Source organism: Peromyscus leucopus, chromosome 18 (assembly GCF_004664715.2).
Source record: "Peromyscus leucopus breed LL Stock chromosome 18, UCI_PerLeu_2.1, whole genome shotgun sequence".
Classification (NCBI taxonomy): Eukaryota; Metazoa; Chordata; class Mammalia; order Rodentia; family Cricetidae; genus Peromyscus; species Peromyscus leucopus.
The window spans coordinates 15,036,345-15,061,125 of NC_051078.1; the positions used below are offsets into that span (position 1 = coordinate 15,036,345).

A 24,781-nucleotide genomic window follows, 5' to 3' on the forward strand; every position below is an offset into this window, starting at 1 on the left:
TGTTGGCACAGAAATGCCGTAAAGCTGAGGAAGCAGGATTATTTTAACCCAGGAGTGAGCCAGCCTAACCAAGCCAGGAAATGGCATTTCAAAGGAACAAACAAACAAAGTGACATTTATAAACCTGTTTCCGGGACTGAAATATAACTCAGTGCAAAGCGGGTGCTTACTGTTCACAAGGATCCGGTTTTAAGGCTCAGCTAATTCAGAAACACAACAAAAGACATCTGATAACTTAGTCATCTAAAAATTTATCCGAATCTAATGGTTCCTGAGTTCAGTGGGCAGGAGTTATTCCTGAGTTCAGATATTGACAAACATGAATCCTTTTCACAAATGGATCAATTACCATTTTAAGTTTACATAAGAAAAAGTATTCTGGCCAGGCAGCGTTAGCGCACGCCTTTAATCCCAGCACTCGCAGGCATATCTCTGTGAGTTCGATGCCAGCCTGGTCTACAGAGGGAGATCCAGGGCAGGCTCCAAAACTACACAGGGAAACCCTGTCTCGAAAAATAATAAATAAGTAAATAAATAAATAAATAAATGAATAAAAGAAAAAAACTATTCTCTCAAAGAAAGGTCCAGTACTAGCAGAAATTACAGGTAAGACTTCACAAACAGTGAAGAAAAAAAATTGTTTTAAATCCTAGTAATTTTAATTTTACACAACATAAATTTAAAAGAATTTTTTTTCACGTTTTGTGAAACTCCCTTAATTTTGTCCAAATGAAAACTGCATAACAATGTGTCTAATATTTTAATTATTTTTTCTTTAACCAATAAATTTAACAATGTCTTCTTTAAATATTCATTTTTATTCAACAATCTATCTCTACAGAGAAGTGACTGGGAACCTGAGAATCTGGTAAGTAAATCTACACATTGATAAAGTAGTCTATTAAGCTACATACCAAGGAATTATGAGCACAGCATCCATCTCAACCACATGATCGCTGTCTTCTCTACTTACAGTCCAGAAGCTCTGGTAGTCAGGAGCATACTCCACAGCTGTTTCACACATCTCCTGCACCTCCTCCTTGGTCCCTCTTTTGGAGAACAATCTGAGGTAATGGCACCAAATTTCTGGATTGTCCTTATTGTTTTCCAGCGCTCGAGCCAGTACATTCAGAGCAGAATCCAGAGATTCTGAACACAGTCTGTGTGTTAAAAAGGAAGGGCAAAGCATTCCATTACACGACGTCTGAGCAGCTAAGGCTAAAGCTCAGTGCCTAGCAGGCACATGGCACCAGGGTCAATCAGCAGCAGTGCAGAAACAGACTGAACAAACATATTAACGTTACCATCTAAGGAGAGCTACTCAAATTAGCCAAACTGAAACGCTACTTTCTGTTAGAACCTACAAGAGCCAGGACCACAATGAGAAAAAGTAATAAATTGGAATTTCAAGTCACATTTGTCAAAGCCCAAAGGTCCTGATCTCCCATAGACTAAATAATTTCTTTTTAAGTGGATATTCAGCAAGCCTTTATCACAGACAAAAACATAGTATAATAAAAGCACTAAGATTATCCACTTCAAATGTGATCTACATACATATTCAGCAATACCTTTTATGATTGTTACTGTTTGAAAACAGAAAAAGTTAAACAACTCTCTCAAGGCTAGCTACTGCCAGCACAAAATATCAAAGCTTTCAATATAATAGTTCTTTTCAGCTCAAGGGCTTGCTATCTCTTAAAGAAGATAATTCTCTCATGATCCTATTCATAGAGTAATGTACAGTTCTTTTGTCCCTTACTCAATAAACGAGTCAGACAAGAAAGCACTGTAACTTACCCTATTCTCATGGAAATCATACCAGGCAACTTAAATAAGACCATATTCAGGTACATGTGGTTTATCGGCACTCTGCAGCCACTGCCTTATTTAACAGGTTTTATACTAAAGTTTTGAGATAAGTCTTTCCCAGTAGACTACTTAAAAAAAAAATCGTTATACTTTAAAATTACATTGTAAAGATTATTCCCTGGCTTGCTCTCCACTATTAAAAAGCAGAGTGTGAAATTTGTAACAGAAACTACTAGCTATGAAATTACTTATCGTAACTTGAATATAACCATGCACAGAAAAAACACTAATTACATCAGACTTTGAAGTTGGTCAAATAAACTTAAATCTCCATTTCAAATTAACCTAAAATTTAAACTGTCCCATTCTCATCATAATTTTGCCAACAGACTTTTTTTGTTTTTGTTTTTTAAGACAGGCTATCACTATGTAGCCTTGGCTGGCCTAGAACTCACTATGTAGCCTAGGCCTGACTCAACCTCACAGAGATCCACCTGCTAGGATTAAAGATCCAGGTGCAACAAACTCCAGTATAATTTACCACCTGTTAACTGACTGAGCCATGAACACGCTCTATTCTTAAACTTTTCAACTCGCTTTAGAGCAGTAACAGAATACTTTTGGCTTTGTCAAAAAACAAAATAACGATTCAACGCCAGGAAGGATGGAATCTACCTATAATTTCAGTACTTGGAGAGTAAAAAGAAAGCATAGGTCAAGGTCATCCTCAAATACACAGCAAATTCTAAGCCAATCAAGGTTACATAATACCTTGTTTCAAAAACTAAAATACTCAACCAGGTACACTGGCTCACACATGTAATGTCAGCACTTGGGAGGCTGAAGCAGGACTGCCTGGGCCAGGAAGCAAGTTTCTGACCAGCCTCGGTCAGAGTGAGATTCTTTATCAAAACAAGACTCCACTGATAATGAGAAGGAAACCTAATGACCATAGTTGAAATAAAATAAAAAAGAAAGGCATAAATATTTCAAAACAATGTGAAGCTGACCTACCCCTCATTTTGATTCAAGCACTTGTATGCGAGTTTGAGCCAAAGTTGTACATGAGAAGGATTTTCGAGTACACTTGCTTCCAAATTAGCAATGTCATCAGTTTCACTGGTGAAATATCTAACATCATCTGGAGTGACAACAGTATCCAAAGCTGGAACATTTATTTGGTTCTCTGGTCGGAAGGCTGTAAGGACAAATACCATTAGCTTTATATCTTCTTTAACAACCCAAGGAGTTAGATGATTTTCAGCTCTAAATCTGAACCGTCAGAAAATTAACCATTCCAATCTCAGCACTTCCGGAAGTAAGAATGGTGCTATTTCAAGCATCAGGAAAATAAGAATAAATAAGACTTAGCTTATAAACTAGAAGTATGGTCTGCTGGTAAATTATATTAGACATATTAATTATGTTTAGGGTAAGTGATATCAATAATTGTGAATTATAATTTAAAAAATAAACTAAATGTTAAAATGCAGCCATGATGGCGCACACCTATAAACCCAGCACTCCAGAGGTGGACGCAGGAAATCAGGAGTTCAAGGGCAGCCTTGGGTACATGAGACCTTGCCCTGTCTATGTGGGGGGGAATCTAAGTTAAAAGTTACAAAGTATTTCTTCTACATATCAATGACAGAATCATACATTATATAATCACAAATAAGCACATGAGTGATGAGTGAACCTGGGCTTCATTATTAATCCAAAAATTATGCAAACTAGAAATAAGAATGCAAGATGTACTCAACCATGAGTTTCTTCATTGGTTTCAAACACACACACACACACACACACACACACACTTTACTGCATGTCATAAAATAGACTCCAAAATAAAGCAAAAAAGAACATGTGCTTTCAAGACTCCGGCAAGGCAGTGGTTTTCAAATGAAGCTATGCTCACCCCACTAGAGCATGTCTGCAAATATATGAAACATAGTTATTAGTGTTCCTCCCATTTATTGGGCAAGGAGCATGAATGAAAATGTCCTGCAATGTCAGGATCAGTTCTGCACAACAAATACTTATATTGCAATTGCATTTAAGACAATGAAAAACACCAATGATACAAGTTTAAGAAAACATATTTTATAAACTAAGTTAATAGATACACTGGAAGAATTGTCAGTGTTTTAAAGAAGAGACCACCACCTTAATTCTAGATCTCATCTAGATCTAGATCTTCTTACCATACTGAATTGGTCCTGTAGACTGCTCATCATCACTACTGAAGCTATTCTCTGATACAGGTTTTCTACAAAACTTTGGCTTCCATTTTCTTTTGTCTTTGTAAGTTGTAAATGGAGGTGCTAACACAGACAGGAGAAGATTGTTAACTGGTGTAACTAGGTTTTCTTTATCATACTGAAGACTTTAAAAGACAACATTCACATAATGCCAGATGGTCTGCAGTTCTACAGAAATAAACACGCATGCATACATACACACACATACATACTTACTATGACCTTTACTTTCATTAACATTGCTAACAAGGAGAACAGCCATCTGGTCCATTGACATTCGGTCTTTGTTTACTCCAAAAAGTTTTTCAACATACTTTTCTGAAAATAAAAGTGATCCTATATTCAATATAAAAAATTGACTGTAATAACTATGCTAATTAAGCCGGGCGTTGGTGACGCACGCCTTTAATCCCAGCACTCGGGAGGCAGAGCCAGGCGGATCTCTGTGAGTTCGAGGCCAGCCTGGGCTACCAAGTGAGCTCCAGGAAAGGCGCAAAGCTACACAGAGAAACCCTGTCTCGAAAAACCAAAAAAAATAAAATAAAATAACTATGCTAATTAAAAGATTACGAAGCAAAGAGTAACTTAAGACTTAAGCTATATATGGTACTACTCAGTAACATCTATCACCTATGAAAGGTCAAGGCCTACAGTTAGCTTAACTACTATGACAAATCTTTCCTATCATACCACAATATATACTGAGATTGACAGTTCATGAACTAAAATGGACTACATTATGAAGTAAAAGCAGAAGGCCCAAATGAGGAATGATGAAGTTCAGTGACTTTATAATCACTCTGGATAGTGATACACACATACGTGCACACACGTTAATTCCTTTAACCCAAAAGACATTATTTGGCACCAAAATCTGGGGAGAAATTCAACAATACTAGCTCACAGGTGTTTTTTAGTAATCCATGGTTTCTACATCAAATTTTATAATAAAGTACTTGCTACTTTACTACAAGATTTAGAGGCTAAACCATGTTGTTAACCTTTAGTGCTCCTGTGTTGTGGAACAATCCTTTTCTACACTCTGAATATGTATTACTCTCATTGGTTAACAGAAAGCTGACAGGCCAGTCCCTCGGCAGGAAGTTAGGTGGGAAAGCCAAACTGAGAATGATGGGAAGAAGAAAGAAGGAATCAGGAGAGAAGCCAGCAAGCCAGCCACCCAGGAAGCAAGGCATCGCGAGAGGACAGGTAAAGCCATGAGCCATTTGGCAATATGTAGATGAACAGAAATGGGCTAATTTAAGAGTTAGCTAGTAACAAGCCTGAGCTATCAGCCAAGCATTTATAATCATATTCAGCCTCTAAGTCAGTTGGGACCAGGCGGTTTGGACAGGAAACATCCATCCATTCGTTAACACTCCCGTGCTTTTGAAAACAGCAAAATAAAGTAAAAGTCTACATTAAAGTCATCAGTAAACCGTCTACGCAAGTGTTGCTATTTTTTCCTAATAAACTGAACCATTTAGATGACAAAAGAACTTTCTGAAACAATGGAAATGTCTTAAATCACTGCTGTCCTACTGGCCAGCACCTGCCACTTGGCTACCAAGTACTTAAAATGTGGCTACTAAGACTGATGAACTATGCTTTTATTTAAATTTACATTTAAAGGCCAATACGCAGTTAGTGACTACTGTATTTGATAGAGCAGATCTAGGTAAGTGTCATAAGTGTGAATTACTGGCTGTTTAAAATGTCATAAACTGTGTATGTTTTTTTTAATTCCCTAAGTTAAACAAGAACTCTTTACAAACCTGTAGCAGAAGCAACTTCTTCATCAGTGCTTGTCTCTGAACATCCAATCAATGACAGATTATATGACAGAATGTCCTGGAACAACTGTTTTCGGCTAAGTGTATAGTCTTGTACGTGCTGCCTAAAATAAAACAAAAGCACAAAAGATAACAATGTACTTATCTAAATCAAGGAACCATAACTTTCTCTAGAAATTTCTTCCAAATAAAAACTACTCACCACTGACAATCATCATCATTACACGTTCCTGTTAAATCAAAACGGCAGAAACACTGATCTGGCTCAATCATATTACTGTATGATACTGAACTTAGGGGAAGTTTTTCCTTGGTTCGATAATAAGGACTAAATCTAGAAAGAAAATGAAAAGGTACATTATACTCCATACACATTTCTCTAAGAGCTAGACATTTTTCTTTCTCGGTTAAAACTTCTACCCCTGCTTACCTAATCAAATTAACACCCAAAAGTAACTACAAATAGCCAGAATATACATAGCAAGAATAACTACTTTTATAATGGGAACATGAGAGACATCACGTAGAAAACTAAGTGAGGTGGTACACAACTGTTTCTAGCATTTGAGAGGCTGAACTCAAAGAAAGCCAAGCTGATGTAGGAAGGCTCCACCTTATTTTTAAAAAAGGGCCTGGAAAGCATTCAGTGGTAGATACCTGCCTAGCATATATGAGGCCCTAAGTTCAATTTCCAGTATAAATAACAACCACCACCATAAAGCTTTAAACTATTTATAATACAGAAAAAAGTATATAAATAATGCTATATTCTAAGCTTTTTTCCCCTACCACACAATAAAATGCTATTTACTAGTATTTCTTGCATACATTACCAGCCAATAAAAATGCTAGGATATGAGCCCATACTACTTATTAAATGTTTTATAATTTTATCATAAGACCACACCCATTTAGCCATCCACAACTTCCAGCATTCTGAAAATGTTGTGTGACAACATTAGTCATCTCAGAATGTCCAAGTCAACCTTCTGAAGGCCGGCCAATTGCAACTGAAGAGTGCTAAATAGAAACTCAAAACTGAACATCTGTACTGTCCAGATGTGGCAGCACACACCTATAATAGAGCAGTTGAGAGGCAGAGTCAAGAGGATTACTTAAAATTTGAGGCTAAAGAGCAAGTTCAAATATAGCCACAGCTATGCAGTGAGTCTATCTTAAAAAAGAATGTATTTGATGGCAGTGGTGGCGTACACCTTTAATCCCAGCACTTGGGAGGTAGAGCCAGGCGGATCTCTGAGTTTAAGGCCAGCCTGGTCTACAAAGCAAGTTCCAGGACAGGCTCCAAAGCTACACAGAGAAACCTTATCTCAAAAATAAATAAATAAATGAATAAATAAATAAATAAATAAATGAACAAACTAAATAAATAATAAAAAGAATATATAAATGAATAAATTAAAAATTTCACAAAACTCTAGTCCTAAAATACTTAACAGAATTTGAACCCAAAGAACATGCTGAACTGCACTTTCTGGCATGATCTGAGAACGGCAATACACATTTTTGCCTTCCTTGAAAGGTTTGCTTTCCAGGTGACTGTAATTCAAATGCTTCTATCTATTAACATATCTTCAACATAAAGCATTAGGAGCCAGGGGAGCCCTGAATTTCAAACGATTAACTATCTTTTATACCTGTAGGATTTAAAGACTAGAAGAGGGCTCTGGTAGGGCCTAAAGGGGCATGGCTTCACTTCCGTTGTTTTACTCTGAGCTGTAACAAAATCCACATCCACAGCAATCTCCTGCAAAAGCAACCAAAATCACAGTAACTCCACATGACAAGTGAGGCACCAGGTAAACTCTAGACTTCATACATACTAGGAAATGGCACTGACCTGACCGTGCAAAATCTTTTCTGTAATGCCTGTGGTCGTTTTTAAAATCAGCTGTTTTAAGCTGTCAGCTTTGGAATACAATTTTTGTAATTCACCAATTTTTAACCCTAGAAACAGTTCTGGCTTTTCTACAGTACTTTTACTGAGCTTGTTTATGCACTCTTTGTTAGGGGTGTCTGTGTGCTTAAGGTTGGGCTTAGTGAAAGCATTAGAATCCAGGAAGGATCTTCTCCGTTCTCTATTGGAACCTGACGAAACTTCATCATCGACATCATTTTCTTCTGTGTCCAAGGTCAATTTATCTTGTGTCAGATCGTGAAGTGAGGGCTGAGGTAAAGAAAACTCAGGTTCCTCTTCTACAACAGGAACAAGATTCTGTTGTTCCTTGGCTTTGAGGGCTCGGGCTTCTTTTAACTTTTGAATTTTCAAGGCGTATTCATATTCTAGCTTTTGTAGTCGTCTTTTTTCCATAGCAATTAATTCTGCTGAATGCTTTCTTGGACTTGATATTGGAGAATTATCCAATCTCATCACTTTGTTTGGCTGGGGGAGAAAGTAAATATTTTATAGCACTTTATGCAATCATATACAATTCCCCACAAGATAATTCTATCACTGGAATATAATACCAACATCACAAAACCAAACTGACAAGGAGAGCCAAACTATTTAACAAGTCAACATACATTTGCTAGTTAATCTGTGACCAACAAAAACTAAAGCCAATGCAAAATAAATTTTAAAAGCATACAAAAATGTAGGTATCATTAAAATATACTCTAGATTTTATAGAGACTATTAATACAATCTGTTCTCTGAATTTACAGCAAAGTTGGAGTTAATTTAGTTTAAACTCTTAGTTTAGAAGGACCATTAAAAACAAAAAAACCGACTCGCCAAAAATATTCCTACAAGCAACTTACTCCAAGGCGATCTTGTTCCAGCTTGCGTTTCCCTAGCTCTTTACTGGCCACTGCCTTTGCCCGAGCAAGCTCTTCTCCATACTTCAGAGTCAAAGCTTTCTTAATGGTAACACGCTGTTGAACTCGGTGAATCTGAAAAGAGAAAACGTATCATTGAAAATCCTAGGAAATATCCTCTCAAACGCAATAGCTTTAGAGGCATTATCAAAGTAAAAATACCTTAACAGTATGTCTCGATAAGAGACCACAGGTTACATATATGTTGATGGTGTAAGTTCAAATTTTTCCCCCTTTGCCTTAGAGGGAACACGAACACACACACACACACACACACACACACACACACACACACACACACACACACACACCCTATAAAATATGCAGTTTGGGGGCTGAAGAGATGGCTCCGCAGTTAACTGCTTGTCCAGAGGGCTGGAGCTCAGCTCCAGCCCCCAAGTGGGGCTGTTCCAGGGGATACCACCTGACTCTGGTGAACATCAGCACACATGTGGCAAACACCAGACACATACATTAGGAATAAAAATACAATTCTTTTTTTTAAAATGCAGTAAACAAAAAACTACAGTATTTAATTTTTTAAAAAGAACATTACTTGTTCTTGGAGCTTCTTCAAAAACATCCTGTTAACACTGAGGATTTTTTCAGCTGCTTGAAGTTGTTCTGTAAGTTTTGTAATTTTTGCTTCGGCATTTCGAACAGACTCTTTCTTCTTGGCTTCTTGCAGTACTAGATTCTTTAAAACTGATTCATCTTTGATCAAGAGAATCCTGAGTGGTAAATAATAAAATTCTTATTATTTCCTAAACTAGCAGTTTGACACCATCAAAACAGAGAAATTTAAAAGTAATAATATAATAATGCATTCAAAGAATTTTTAATCTTACATGCAAGTTAGAATTTGAAAGAGACATAAACTGTTCTTCCGTTCATAAACTAAAGATGTACCTTCCATGCTATGAAATACAGTTTAGCACAAGACAAATACCAACACCAAATACACTTATAAACACTTTCAGAATATACTGTGCTCAAAATACTTAATATCTAGTTATATTGGTCAGAAGGAAAACAGAACATGTTCTGTATATAAGATCTCATACTGCCTTGCATTGCTCCTGTTTAAAAAAAAAAAAAAAATCACAACTACATTCACTTTCATGATTCACAAAAAGAATACCAGAATACCAGGATCAGAAATGTTAGAAATGAGGCTATGAACACCTACTCCTTCCTTTTCCTTAATGACCCACAGACAAACACTTAGAAGCTTGTCTGTAAAAAGTCCTTGGGCGCGGTCCCAGCAGTCGGCCAGCACATGAGCGTCCTTCAGGCAGGCGCTCCACCACTGCTGCTTCTCACTGGACTCTGTAACCCACGAGACCCACTCTGTGCCACCCAAACCCACAAACTCATCCTCCCGCCCTGGACAACCGGATCCACCACCACATCAGCAGCCTCTAGAGGCACAAGCTCCACCTACACCTACACCTACACCAGCTCCACCTACACCAGTTGGAAGAACAGACCCACTCTGCTCCCCAATCCCACCTACCCCAGCATCCTCTGCATGAACAGTCCTCTCCAGCAACATCAGCAGACAAGTGCCACCCACACCAGATGGAAGAACAGGCACAGGCAAAACCTACACCAGTTAGAAGAACAGATCCCATAGGCATAGGCACAACCCACACCAGCCAGAAGAACTGGACAGTATGCTGTATCTAGGCACACAAACCCCCACCAACCTCAGCTGAGACAACCCTACTCAACTTGACAACCAGCCAACCACCAGAACCCTTGGTCATTCAGGCCAAAAGACAATAAAGGAAACAGACAATAAAGAAACAAAAGACCCATTCAAGAAAGACATCATAAGAATCAACACCTGTACCTGTAATTATCCCAAACCCAGATGGGTAAATGGCAGTGTAAGAACACATTCAACAATATAAAGAGCAATATGGCACCACCAGAACCTAATGGTTCTACAAGAGCAAAACCTGAACATCCCAATGCAGATGATGCAGAAGAAAACGACCTTAAAAAAAACTTTATGAAGATGATAGAGGCCCTTAAAGAGGAAATAAAAAAAAAATCCCTAAAAGAAACAGGAAAAGACAAACAAAAAATTGGAAGAAGTCAATTAATCCCTTAAAGAAAGTCAAGAAAAAAACAAACAGGTGAAGGAAACAGTTCAAGACTTGAAAACTGAAATAGAAGAAACAAAGAAAACACAAACCAAGGGAATTCTGGTAATGGAAAATTGGGTAAATAAACAGGAAATACAAATGCAAGCATAACCAACAGAATACAAGAAATGAAAGAGAGACTCTCAGACATTAAAGATATGATAGAGGAAATAGATTCATTGGTCAAAGAAAATGTCAAATCCAACAAATTCAAACACAGAACATCCAGGAAATCTGGGGCACCATGAAAAGACCAAACCTAAGAACAATAGGGATAAAAGAAGATGAATTCCAGCTCAAAGGCACAGAAAATATATTCAACAAAATCATAGAAGAAAGCTTTCCCAATCTAAAGGGCATGCCTATGAAGAATTATGAAGCTTACAGAACACCAAATAGACTAGACCCCCCCACAAAAAAGTCCCCTTACCACATAATAATCAAACCACTAAACATATAGAATAAAGAAAGAATATTAAGAGCTGCAAAGGAAAAAGGCCAAGTAACATAAAGGCAGACCTATCAGAATTACACCCAACTTCTCAATGGAGACTCTGAAAGCCAGAAGGTCCTAGACACTAAGAAACCACGGATGCCAGTCCAGACTGCTACACCCAGCACAACTTTCAATCACCGTAGATGGAGAAAACAAGATATCCCATGAGAAAACCAGATTTAAACAATACCTATCCACAAATCCAACCCTAAAGAAAGTACTAGAAAGAAAACTCAACCCAAGGAAGTTAGCTGCACCCACGAAAACACAGGCAATAGATAATTACACACCTGGAAATCCCAAAGAAGGGAAACACACACATACTACCACCAGCAGCAGCAAAATGAAAAAATAACAGGAACTAATAATCACTGGTCATTAATATCCCTTAATATCAAGGAACTCAATTCGCCTATAAAAAGACACAGGCTAACAGAATGGATACGAAAACAGGATCCATCCTTCTGCTGCATACAAGAAACACACCTCAACTTCAAAGGCAGACATTACCTCCGAGTAAAGGGTCTGCCAGACCAAAACTTAACAGAGAAATGAGGGAACTAACAGATGTTATGACTCAAATGTACTTAACGGATATCTACAGAACATTTCACCCAAACACAAAAGAATATACCTTCTCAGCACCTCATGGAACCTTCTTTAAAATTGACCACATACTTGGTCAAATAGCAAATCTCAAAAGGTTCAAGAAAATTGGAACAACTCCCTGTATCTTAACAGATCACCATGGGTTAAAGTTAGAATTCAAAAACAGCAGAAATTACAAAAAGTCTACAATCTCATGGAAATTGAACAGCACTCAACTGAATCACCATGGGTCAAAGAAGAAATAAAGAAATTAAAGACTTCCTAGAATTCAATGAAAATGAATGCACAACATAACCAAACTTATGGGACACTATGAAAGCAGTGCTAAGAGGAAAGTTCATAGCACTAAGTGCGTCCATAAAAAATTTAGAGAAATCTCACACTAGAGTGCCTGAAACCTGAGGCCAGCTTTATCTACACACCAAATTCCAGGCTACTAAGAGCTCCATACACCTCAAAAATAAATTTAAATATACACATACATCACAATATAAGTTATATGAATATGTTTTCTAAAAAAATAAAAACATGTTTCCAATGAAGAGATTCTAAGAGATTCTAAAATGAGTAATTTTAGCTAGGTTTCAATCTGCCAACCTTCCTTTAAGGTCTTGGTATCTCTAATGGAAATATTAATTACTTTTCATAAATGTGTCAGTCAATAGAAGGAGTAGCTGCTATAGTTCTACCATGTATAAGAATTCATGATCCAGGGGTTGCCCAGCACACCTCCCCTCACACATCTACACTCCTGTCCAGGTACCCAACACATCCCTATATGGAGTTCTTAAGAGGCTAGTGGGGAGGGAATGTAACCTGTCTGCCTCTGAAGTGTGTGTGTGTGTGTGTGTGTGTGTGTGTGTGTGTGTGTCCCCATAATCCTAGAGTAATTAATAATGATATATGCAGGTATAAATATAGACAAAGACCCTCCAATCTAGGCACATTCAGATACATGACATATTTAATCAGACACTGAGTGAAACTCACTTGTGTTTTTTAAGCTTTGCTTCTGCATCTGCAACTTGCTTAGTAACCATTGCTATTCTACCAATCCCATCCATTTCCACATCCGAGTTTGCTGGGGACGATGAACTTGTCTTCAGCTGATCAGATTTAATCAACCGCTGCTTCTCACGACTAAATTTGAGAGAGATGAATTAGGCCAGAGTTCTTTAAAATATATTGTTTTATAGAATACATGCACATGACAGACTCAGGTTGGCATGCAAAGCTAACAGTGCAGTTCTGTGCTTTCCTTGCTGTATTTACATTGACAGGTGATAACCAACCTCTCCATGTGGAAATCATAACACTGACTCCCTAACTAAGATAAAATCACCATTGCTCATATTCTAGAGCCATAGTTTACATACAGACAAAAGTGACTTTAGCAAACATCTCCCCTAAAATGAATTACATAAAATCTTCCTTACTTGGCAATCTCTTCCTTCAGCAATCGATATTCAATCTTCTTTTCTTCAGGCAAAGCTTCAGGCGTCCGCAGAGGGTCATTTTCCTTTTCAGATTTTGGAGGAATTTTGGGTTTTGAAGCTTGCTAAAAAGTATTTAAGTCAACCAGATGAACAGCTTTCAAAAATTCTACACTAGTATTTATATTTTACACCCCAGTATATACTAATATATTTAGAAATATATTAATATCCTCCCTCTTCTTTTGACAAATAAAGAGGCTGCTGGGCAGTGGTGGCGCATGCCTTTAATCCCAGCACTCAAGAGGCAGAGCCAGGCGGATCTCTGTGAGTTCAAGGCCAGCCTGGTCTACAGAGCGAGATCCAGGACAGGCACCAAAGCTACACAGAGAACCCCTGTTGGGGAGGCGGGGGGAGACAAGAAAAAGAAAAAATAAAGAAGCTAGTTGTCAACTAGCTTACATAACTCAATTACATAATCTGCCCAGTCAAAACCTTTAAAAAATATTGAACTGAATCATATCTGACCAACTACTGGAACAGAAAAAACCCTAGAAGGGTTTAAACTATAGACTTTATTAGTTAATGTAACACAATACTGGACAACAACACATCTCCCTTGTATACAGAAAATGAACCCATTTTGCTACTTTGAAAAGGGAGTAATTAGAAACACTGAAGGAATTTTCAAAACCGTAAAAATCTATGTAATCAATAGACGGTTCATTATTTAAGTAGTAAAAGCACAAAACTTTCCCCATAAAGCACTGCCCTCACTCTAAGATCTAATTTTTCAGGAACAAAATTAACTTTAATGAGTGCCAACACCTCAACTGCTTTCAGCATTAATTACAGCACATACCTCAGCAGTTCGTCTTGCTTCTTTGATCATGGACTCTAATCCACCAAAAACACTATTGGTTGCCTTGGAAGAATCCCCATCAGACTCACTGTCATCTGAATCGTTCAGGGTTACAACCACTGATTTATGTTTTGGAAGCTGCAAAACAATGTAATTTTTATTCACAGCAGTAAAAGCATTTGTGTTTTCATTTTTTAAAATAATTAGTGTGTTTGTCAGTCTATGTGTCTGTGTGTATGCCACACGTATGTGCAGGTGGCCTTGGAGGCCAGAAAAGGGCATTCAATTTCCTGGAGTTGGAGTGGTTTTGAGGCACGTAACATAGGTCCTGCCAACCAAACTCTGGTCCCCTAAGAAGTACCAAGTGCTCTTAACCACTGAGCAATCATCCAGCCCCCAGGAAAAGCATTTCGATTCTCTTCATTACTCTGTGACAACTAAGTGTATATATAGCTTTGGACAAGCCTTTTAAATTCTTTGTATATCAACACACAAAAATAACTCTACATAGTATATGGTGGCATCTTCTGGTTACAGTCTATGATTATAGCCCCATATGGGTTATAATGCAAGCACAAGAAGCAGTCTATATTTTTGTCTTTCCCAATATTACTATAATTATTATAATCTTCACAATTTTTGTCTTTCTATAAAGAAAGACACTCCAATTTAAATTAACTCTTAAAGGGCAAAGAAATCATTTATAAAACTTTGCAGACATTGTAACTACACATATAGGCTGACAGACCAAAGTTACTTTACTTAAATGGCAAAATTTCAACTTGACTTTGCTCTATTTATTTTCCTCTAAAGTCAACAGGAAATAAGATTTTAAAAATTGTCATTTCAACTTTATTCTCTAGTGCTGGGGTCTGACCCCAGAGCTTTGTTCATACTAGGTAAATCACTCTATCAGCAAGCCACATCCCTAGTCTCCGGTTTTGTGGGTCAGAGTCATACTGTGTAGCACAGGCAGACTTCACACTCAAGCTGGGACTGCAGGTTATCACCAGACTCAGGTCATAAATTCTCCCATTATAGTATGATCTGATCTCTGGGTGAAAATATGAACAAGTTACAAATAAGATGAGAAACAGCCTGGCCTGGTGGCATAGGCCTGCAATTCCTAGTAGTCTGGAGGCTGAGGCAGGATTATCAAGTTCAAGGCCTCCCTGTGCAATTTAGTGAGACCTTGTTTCCAAATTTTTTAAAATGTCTGAGGATATAGTTCTGTGGCAGTGTGCTTGCCTGTTGTGGGTGAGGGTCTTGGTTTAATTCCCAATCCTATTAAAAACACTTTTTTTAAAGTGCAAAGAGAAAAATTTTTAGATATCCATTCGGTAAAATAACACCAGAAAAGATTGAAATTGGGCCAATTTATAATCTTTAAGAGCAGAGGAAAAAACATCTACCACACTCTGAGGATACATTCTCAAACACAGCATTACCAAATTCTACCAATCTTCAAGTGAACATGCTGCTCTTACTTCACACCTCTTTACCATTTTTAACTTGTATCTATATAGGAACTTATTTTTGCATATAAGTAAGCTAGACGGCAGTGACATGACAGTGAAAATATTCTTTTAAGAAAATTCTCATAAGCTGTATGAACGGTACTGTCTTATGCTTGTTTTTACCGAGATCACAGTTCGTGGAAGACGAGGTCCTCTGTGAAACTTTGGATTCTGTATCCTAGGCTGAGACACTGTATTAATACTGACTATTGACAGATTGCTTCTGGACAAAGGCTGAGAACTGTTCACGACTGGAGGTGAAGGTGGGTCGCTATTACTGGATGCTTCCTAAGAAGAAGAAGATAAACATTTCCATCGCACCAGACTTCACTTGCCTGAGAGCACTAAAGCCTCACTCACACAGGCAGACAAAAGCAGACCCGCCCCAACGGCAGGTGCGAGAGCGCCACCTAGAGGGCCAGGCTCTAAATTACCTCCGGCTTAAAAGCTCTTTTATTGGCTAGAGACTTAAGCAATTCTTCCCGAAGGAGCATTTCTTCCTCCTCTTCCTCATCTGCAAAAGGTGGTTTTGGAGGCTGCTCTGGATCTTCAGGGGGAAGAGGTGGCAAAGGCGGTGGAGGAGGTAGAGGCTCAAGAGAAACACACAAGCCTTCTCCATAAGGCTGGCTCAGAGATGGCACAGACTGAGTTTGTTAAAGAAATAATAATTTAAAAGAAAAATTAAATCAGATTTTATTAACTTCAAACAGTTCTGAAGCAATATTAAATCAGAAAAGGTATATATTCTTATTTTTAATTTTTCTATGTATACTAATGAGTATTATGTATAGTGATGTTAATAATATGTATAATTCAAAGCTAACCCAGAATTTAATATTCAAGCATGAAAATGGTACTTTTGCAAATAATGTTTGAAACATTTATGAATTCCATAGCAATTATACAAATATAAACACCTCTGTTCCTGTCCTTATCTACATTTAAAATTCTAGAAGGTGTAAGAATCAAATTAGACAAGGTCATTCCCTTCAGATGAAATCAAGTTAAAAACAACACTAAAAGTAAAAACAAGTTAAAGCATGTGTGTATTTGTAGACAGGGTCTCACTAGGTAGCCCTGACTGGCCTGGAACTCACGATGTAGACCAGACTGACCTCCAACTCAAGAGATCTATTTGCATGCTCCTCACAAGCACTGGAATTAAAGGCATGTACCACCATGCCTAGTGCTACATTTAAAATATTAACAAATTAAAATATGTAGTAATAAAAATTTTAAGTATCATTAAAATTAAATATAAATCAAAGAGATTATAAGAATAAGAGCCCAGAGCACCTGCATAGCATTCCTTAAAATCCTTGTGAAAAAAAAATGGCTTCTTAGCGATTACATAGGAAACCTGATTTCCTATAAACCCCTTATTTTGGATGTTTTGCTTCAAAGACTTTCCAGTAATTCTCCTCACATTTTAGCTCATTCATTCCTTGTTCTCAATAGAAATCATTTCAATTTCCCTTTCCAATAAATTCTACTGGAAGATATCACACCTTTACCAGGGAAAATTTCAATGGAAAGGTTCTTACCTAGTAGCAGATACTGTTTGATATCTAGATGCTCGAAATCTAGAAGTAACTGCAGAACCTTTATTTATGGTTCCTCCCTTTTTCTTTTTTTAAAAAACTGGGCTGATACTGCCCAGAGTGATGGCAGGCACCTGCAACCCAATGCTCAGAGGCAGGCTGCCCTCTCTGAGGCCATTCTTGTCTAAATGAATAGCAAATTACAGGCCAGCCAGGGATACAGAGCAAGACCCTGTGTCAAAACAAACACAGGGTGATTGACAGTTCCTTGAAGATGATGCCGGCAAGATGGCCCAATGGGTTAAAGCAGTCCCCAGAGTCCAAGTGGTGGAAGGATTTAATTATTATAGATAATATGTTTCTTTTGTCTGATTTTCAAGTTAAAAGTAACTATGGGGCCGGGCGGTGGTGGCGCATGCCTTTAATCCCAGCACTCGGGAGGCAGAGGCAGGCGAATCTCTGTGAGTTCGAGGCTAGCCTAGACTACCAAGTGAGTTCCAGGAAAGGTGCAAAGCTACACAGAGAAACCCTGTCTCGAAAAACCAAAAAAAAAAAAAAAAAAAGTACCTATGGTTATCTAAAAAGGAGTAAGCAGCCTATTTAAATCTTCCTAGCACTTGGAAAACAGGAGCAGGAGGACCTCTGAGTTGGAGGCCAGTCTTACCTATATACTGAGTTCTACAACACCCAGGGCTATGTAGAAACCCTGCCTTAAAAACAAAAAGGAGCCGGGCGGTGGTGGCGCACGCCTTTAATCCCAGCACTCAGGAGGCAGAGGCAGGCGGATCTCTGTGAGTTCGAGGCCAGCCTGGTCTCCAAAGCGAGTTCCAGGAAAGGCGCAAAGCTACACAGAGAAACCCTGTCTCGAAAAAACCAAAAAAAAAAAAAAACCAAAAACAATAACAAAAACAAAAAGGAGGCTGGGCGGTGGTGGCGCACGCCTTTAATCCCAGCACTTTGGAGACAGAGGCAGGAGGATCTGGTGAGTTCGAGGCCAGCCTGGTCTACAGAGCAAGATCCAGGAAAGGCACAAAACTACACAGAGAAACCCTGTCTCAAAAAACCAAAAAAAAAAAAAAAAAAAAACAAACAAAAAAACCAATAAAATAAAATCCACAGAAGTCACAATTTTTATTCTGCTGTGGAATGTTTCCTGAGCAGCAATTATTTGAGAAGCAAAGAGAAGAATTGAATTCAAAATGGAATTAAAATGAGCTGTAGTTAAAAAAAAAAAAAAATCTACCAAGTGAATAGCTAGACAATCAACTGCTTAATTCTTCGTATTTCTGCTATTAATTCTACTAAGTGATAATGATTTTTTTTAAGCACTCTTCAAAGCAAGCAATTCATGCCAGTTTTATGAAACAAATTACAAGACACACAGTCATTTTCTTTACTTACTGAAACCTGAGCTGGTGGAGGCAAAGAAATAGATGGTGCTGAAGAAAAATACCCCAATGAACATTCAGAGAAAAATGGTGGTTGTACTGGTGAAGGCGCTGTTTAGAAGGGAACAAAATTCAACAGAAGTTTTAATAAAATGTTTCGGCAGGAACATATAAAATGTATAGGTAAGCGTTAAGGAAATAAATACATTAGCAGAGTGCAAATCAGGCCTTATAAGCTTATGACAAAATCCTAAACCTCTATGCATCCTTTTCTAACTATATAAAATTGTTCTTGCGTCATAAAGTTAAATGTTATCTTTAAGATGAAATTTAATTCCTCAAAATTCATCTTTTGTTAGGCATGTAACATATGCCTATAATCCCAGGGCTCAGAAGGCTGAGGCAGGAGGATGCGTGGTCTGAGGCCAGCTGGGCTATAGAGGGAAACACAGTCTCAAACAAAACAGAGAAGCAACTTCCCTGTACTTCACTAGGATGTGGAAAGTCTAATTAATAGTACTAACAGAGAATAGAGCACTTTTTTTCCCTTAACATAATTTTTACAAAATGATGACATAAATTCTCTTGAATTCTGTCAAAGGGCCCTAGGGGAGAAAAGAGAAACACCATGACTCCATTTCTCCCTTAATATGGTGCTAAGGAAAGTAAGAACATGATTTTAAGTTGAAATGGAACTAAGGGTGAGGACTATGTACTATATGCAACCAACAGAATTTTTTTTTCACATTTTAGACTGAGTTCTTTTCCTAGCTGTCTCACAAGTCAATACAGAGACATCATTGCACTTTTGTACAGTTGATTCACAGCCTACATCTGAGAATGTTGGTTAATCTTAACTACACTATCCTGAAAACTCTAAGGATCAGCCAGATGTGGTGCACATGCCTGCAGTCTCAGTGCTTGGGAAATAGAGAAGGGAGAATCCGTTTCAGGAACAGCCTGGGGTGCCCAGGAAATTTAAGGAAAGCCTGGGTGATACACAAAGACCCTATCTCAGAAAACTAAGAGGATAGAGAAGAGTGGGGAGGAAGGGGAGGGAGGGAGGGAGAACAAGACATGATAAATACCTAATACTAAAAAAGGTTACAATCGGACAAAGTTGAAAGTATGTTTTCTCTATAAAAAAGTTTTATGAAAGTATTAAACCATGCATTAAGTTATTTTACGGGTTATAGTGAGTTAAGTGTTGTTAATATTTCAGAATTGCAATAAATCACCTCCAAGTACCTGAAAATAAAAGACCAACCTTTCCTTTATCAAAAATATAAGATTATCAAACATCAGCTAAAACAATGTCCTAAAACATCTATAAATCATGTATTTCTGTCTTCTCTCTAGTCTAGATTCATGGAACTGGAGTTCTAGTTTTGATTTGGTCTTACAACATAACCACAGGGAGAGATCATCAGTTTCCTAAACATTCCAATTTCTCCAAAGTCCACTGTATTGTTGTTCTGTCTCAGGTGCAGGTGTATAGTATTAGTAAGAAAACAGTTCTCTCATGGTCAATCACATCTGAGTATCCAGAAAAACTGCCTGAGCTGGAAGTGTGGCTCATGACTTTAATCCCACAATCTTCCTATTTTAGATCAAATGCTCAATAGACATTTAAGCCTCTCACTTAAAACTTAAGGTTAAAACTATCCATTCACGGTTTATTCTAAGTAGTTACCATGTCACAGAAAATCCAGTAAATCTCACCTTCACATTTTTTTTCACTTTACACATTTCTTTGGAGGTCTGGAGTAGCTTATTTGTGATTATCAAAATGTTTCCAAGTTTTGACTCCTACCTGGAGAACTAGTTTCACTATCTGTATCCATCGCAACTTCTTCATAGTTATCATACTGATAAATGCCTCCTCCACTATCAGGTTGCTTATCCAAGGATCTCCTCAGGTCAGGATCTGAGGACTAAGCATACAATATTTTCTTAGTTTCAACAAAGGCTATTCTGGGTTACTTATCACAAAAGAGTTGATAATTATCTTTTGGGACCAATACCCAAAATTATTATGACTCTATGAGACCTGCCCATGGCAGCAATCTGGAAGGTGTCTATGACAGCCAAGTGTTATCTATACAGATGAATTCCCCCATTATCTAAGCCATTAAGTAAATGGGGTCCCTCTTAATAAAAAGAAATCACAAAGTCCTTCCAACAGTTATGCAGTTATGGTTTTAGGCATGAAACTAGAAGGAAAATGGTCATTTTTGCATTATGATTATAATATCAGTTTATATTTTGTAAAGTCAAGAATTGGAGCTAGAAAAATGGCTCTGTGGTTAAGAGCGCTGGTCAATTCCCAGCACCCATATGGTAGTTCACAACTCGAAGTCTAGTTCTAAAGGATCCAATGCCCTCTTCTAGCCTCCACAGGCATCAGGCATGCAAGTGGTACAAGGCATGCACACAGGGAAACACTCATACACAGAAAAGTCAAGAACATTATAGTTACAAATAAACCAACAGTATCTGAAAATTATCAACTGTGGATTGGCATGTTTATGTGCCATGATTTTTATTTCTTATGTTTTTCTTGCAGAGTTTATGACAAAAACTAAAAAAAAAAAAAAAAAACTATGCAAAGATAACATACAAATAATATAATACTTATCTCTAGACAAAGATTTTATTTGTAAAGTCTTAATTATGAGTAATTATAATCCTTGCCTAAAGAAAGCTTCCTCTCATTTCTCTCCTTAACTCTTACCTTTTCAATTTCTTTATGTTTAATTAGTAAACTCATGAGTTTATTCTTAATAGTATACTCTTAATAATATATTCTTAACATTCTTAAAAGTTTAAAACTCCAAAACCATCGTCACTGGTCATACTCAGTCAAACATTAACTCTTCCATCTTACTTCTCCTGACAGTACCCATAAAGGTAATGGCTGACTCAGTCATTGTCAATAATGTTAAGGACTAAATATAAAATAGCTAGCAGCAATAAAGTTATTACTATAGGAAGACAGTATATTTTAAATTAGTATATACCAATTATCCTCCACAATTATCACTTTACATAGTGAACAATAAACTACTAATCTAACGCTGTCCCCACAGGAAATATTTTTTCATATGTTTCATAATAGGACCTTACTGTAATTATTTATTTATTTGTTAGTTTGTTTGGTTTTTCAAGACAGTGTTTCTGTGTAGCTTTGGAGTCTTACCTGGAACTCACTCTGTAGACCAGGCTAGACTTCAACTCAGAGATCCACCTGCCTCTGCCTCCCGATTGCTGGGGTTTAAAGGCGTGTGCCACCACCGCCCAGCAACCTTACTATAATTTAATAACCCTTTTTTCTAAATCGAAGATGATCAAAATGCTAAAAGCAGAGTCGAGTTGGAAGGCTCGTTTGTAACTTTTTGAGACAGTGTCTCACTGAGTTACTCAAGAAAGCCGGAATGTGTGATCATGCTGTCTTAGCCTCCCAAGTAAAGATTATAGAAGTACAGCACCAGGCCCAGCTGAAATACAGGCTTTGGTTAACCAAAATTTCAGTTTTCATTTCTTATAATCTACGACTGGGAGGATTCATTTCCAATTATACCTTACTATTCCCCCAAGAATTATTTATAGGGTTGATGGAAGGAACTCAGTGGATAAAAGGCTTCTTATGCAAGCATGAGAATCTGAGTTTGGATCCATAGGACCCAGATAAAAAGCCAAATATGGTGATACACACTTGTAACCCCAATACGAGAGAACAGAGACAGATCCTAGAGCTTGACAACCAGCCAACTCAAAACAGTAAACTCCAGGTTCAGTAAGACCCCATATCTCAAAAATGTAAGGTGGAGAAGAGAATAAGAAGACATACTGACATCAACCTGTGGCTTCTACATGCACTTGAAGGGTGAGAATGCATACACTTGTGCACACAACACACATTCCCTCACATACAGAGGAAAAAAAGATAGTTCTATCAAACATAAGGTATCTATAATTTTCCTTAGCTGACTGAATCTTTGAAATGATATTAACAAAATACTTAAATATGAACATTCTGGGCCAACAAGATGGCTCCATAGATAAAGGCATGTGCTGCTAAGCACAAGACCAGAGTTGCATCTCCATGACCACATTATGGTACACGCCTGTCTACCAACCCTCAAATGAATGAATGAAGATATCTGTAAAGTTTTTGAACATTTCAGTGTGATAGTTCTATACCCCTTACTTTGCTTCTTGATCTCCTCTTCCCACCAACCAATTTCATGAATCGATTGTACTGTTCTTCCTGATTGGAAAGGTCTCTGATTTTCCTGATTTCTTCTTCTCTTTTCCTCCTCTCTTCTTCCTCGGCTTGTTTCCGCTGGTCCTCTTCTTTCTGTCTTTCCTGCTCTTTTTGCTGCTGGAGTTTCTTCCACGCCTTTGTTTGCTGCTTCCTCAACGCTTGTTTAGCTTCCCATGAAAAACACAGCAATGTCACTATCTAGTAACTAAGCATTAAGACTTCTTAAGTCAGAAGAGACTTAAACATTTTCATATTGTCAGCTAATGTATACAGCTGGGTCTCCCTAAATTCTATTTATAACAGCATTATCTTCCAATTTAGGACTTCGTACTTTCTCAAACTCAAAACTCCCTGAATTATAGGGCTGGAAAGATGGCTCAGTGGTTAAGAGCAAGAAGATCCAGGTTCAATTCCCAGCTCACAATCATCTGAGAGTCCAATTCTGGAGATTTCCTGTCTTCGTCTCCCTCTACAGGCACCAAGTATACACATGGTTCAGACATACATGGGACAAAATACCCATACAAATAAAATGAAATATTCATTCAATTTTCCCCTCCATTTTCATAATATTCTTTCCCCTCTTTGATCCTACCCACCTTCCTACCCAACCACCTTTATATTTTCCTTTTTCCTCCCCCTCGACCAGCTCCAGGCCCAAGAGTAGTTGACCAATAAAAAAACAGACTCCATGTGGTTTTGTGCAATTTTTGGCTTTTTTTTTTGGGGGGGGTGTCTTTTGGGGGAAGAAAAATTTTGTCTTATTTTTCTTTTCAATTTTTGTTTTTAAGAGAAATAAGTTATTTTTTAAGTCTCCGAATTAAGAACTAGATAGCACAAGACGTACTGGTTCAATGGCACAATAGCGACAGACTGACTCGCCGCCTCACCTGCGGTGCTCGCTTTTCTGGCTGAGTGCACTTTTGTGCTGGCCTTCGCCCTCTGCTGCTGCACAGCTCTCGTCTTGGTCAGCTTCTCTTTGCTCTCCCTCATCACCTGCTGCTCTTTCTGTTGCCATTTCTTACTGGCCGACTGAAGAGCCAGAAGACGGAGCTGTAATTCAGACAGTTCCTCTTCATCTTCACCAAGTTTCTTTAAAACAGGGGGAAAAGTTACAAGTTTGAAAGTCTATTACTTAATGTTAAACATTCTGCCAAGCTGAATCTTTCACCAAGTTAATTAAAATTTAAAGTTAGTATTAAAACAAATATTTAAATGGAAAATATGGATAAAATAAGAAAAACTCATTTACTTTCTATAACCCAAGACTTATACCACAAACAGAAGATCAATGGGTAGAAACTGTTGGTTTGTATGTAAATATGTAAAGATGAAGCAAGAGGAAAGTTAAGAGCTGGACACCATTTAAGGAGCTACACAAGCTTCAAAGAGGGACGTTGACAGCAAGAAGCCAGGATGAAGAATGAAGTACTTATCAGACTGCACAGCAAAAACAATACCAAGGATCATGTTAACTTCTTAACATTATTGCAGGTGGAAAAAGATGTACCCATTAGTTTGCACTTGAATGTTTTATGCTCTAAGTATGTATGTTCCCTGAATTATAAAATATTTTGAATAACCACTTTTCATCAAAGAAACTGAAACAGGATACTTTTTTTTAGGGGGGGCAGTTTTGAGACAAGGTTTCTCTATGTAGTTTTGGTGCCTATCTTGGATCTCGCTCTGTAGTTTTGGTGCCTATCTTGGATCTCAATCTGTAGACCAGGCTGGCTTCGAACTTACAGAGATCCAACTGTCTCTGCCTCTCGAGTTCTGGGATTAAAGGCGTGCGCCGCCGCCGCCGCCGC

At 37.8% G+C, this 24,781-nt stretch overlaps 1 protein-coding gene across 2 annotated transcripts in view; it reads right to left on the minus strand.

Annotated features, from left to right (window-relative positions):
- Zfc3h1 (zinc finger C3H1-type containing) overlaps nucleotides 1–24,781 on the minus strand; it is a 57,163-nt gene that overhangs the window by 15,391 nt on the left and 16,991 nt on the right. For both annotated transcript variants that reach the window (XM_028877965.2, XM_028877967.2), the window contains 19 exons: nucleotides 23,861–24,062; nucleotides 22,914–23,137; nucleotides 20,517–20,637; nucleotides 18,717–18,814; nucleotides 16,209–16,418; nucleotides 15,898–16,062; nucleotides 14,258–14,395; nucleotides 13,399–13,520; nucleotides 12,953–13,102; nucleotides 9,261–9,435; nucleotides 8,648–8,779; nucleotides 7,725–8,267; nucleotides 7,522–7,631; nucleotides 6,069–6,200; nucleotides 5,849–5,970; nucleotides 4,290–4,391; nucleotides 4,017–4,136; nucleotides 2,827–3,010; nucleotides 974–1,160 (listed from right to left, as the gene is read on the minus strand). In XM_028877965.2, the coding sequence (XP_028733798.1) occupies nucleotides 974–1,160; nucleotides 2,827–3,010; nucleotides 4,017–4,136; nucleotides 4,290–4,391; nucleotides 5,849–5,970; nucleotides 6,069–6,200; nucleotides 7,522–7,631; nucleotides 7,725–8,267; nucleotides 8,648–8,779; nucleotides 9,261–9,435; nucleotides 12,953–13,102; nucleotides 13,399–13,520; nucleotides 14,258–14,395; nucleotides 15,898–16,062; nucleotides 16,209–16,418; nucleotides 18,717–18,814; nucleotides 20,517–20,637; nucleotides 22,914–23,137; nucleotides 23,861–24,062 (3,237 nt within the window). The remainder of the gene's footprint in view (nucleotides 1–973; nucleotides 1,161–2,826; nucleotides 3,011–4,016; nucleotides 4,137–4,289; nucleotides 4,392–5,848; nucleotides 5,971–6,068; nucleotides 6,201–7,521; nucleotides 7,632–7,724; nucleotides 8,268–8,647; nucleotides 8,780–9,260; nucleotides 9,436–12,952; nucleotides 13,103–13,398; nucleotides 13,521–14,257; nucleotides 14,396–15,897; nucleotides 16,063–16,208; nucleotides 16,419–18,716; nucleotides 18,815–20,516; nucleotides 20,638–22,913; nucleotides 23,138–23,860; nucleotides 24,063–24,781) is intronic.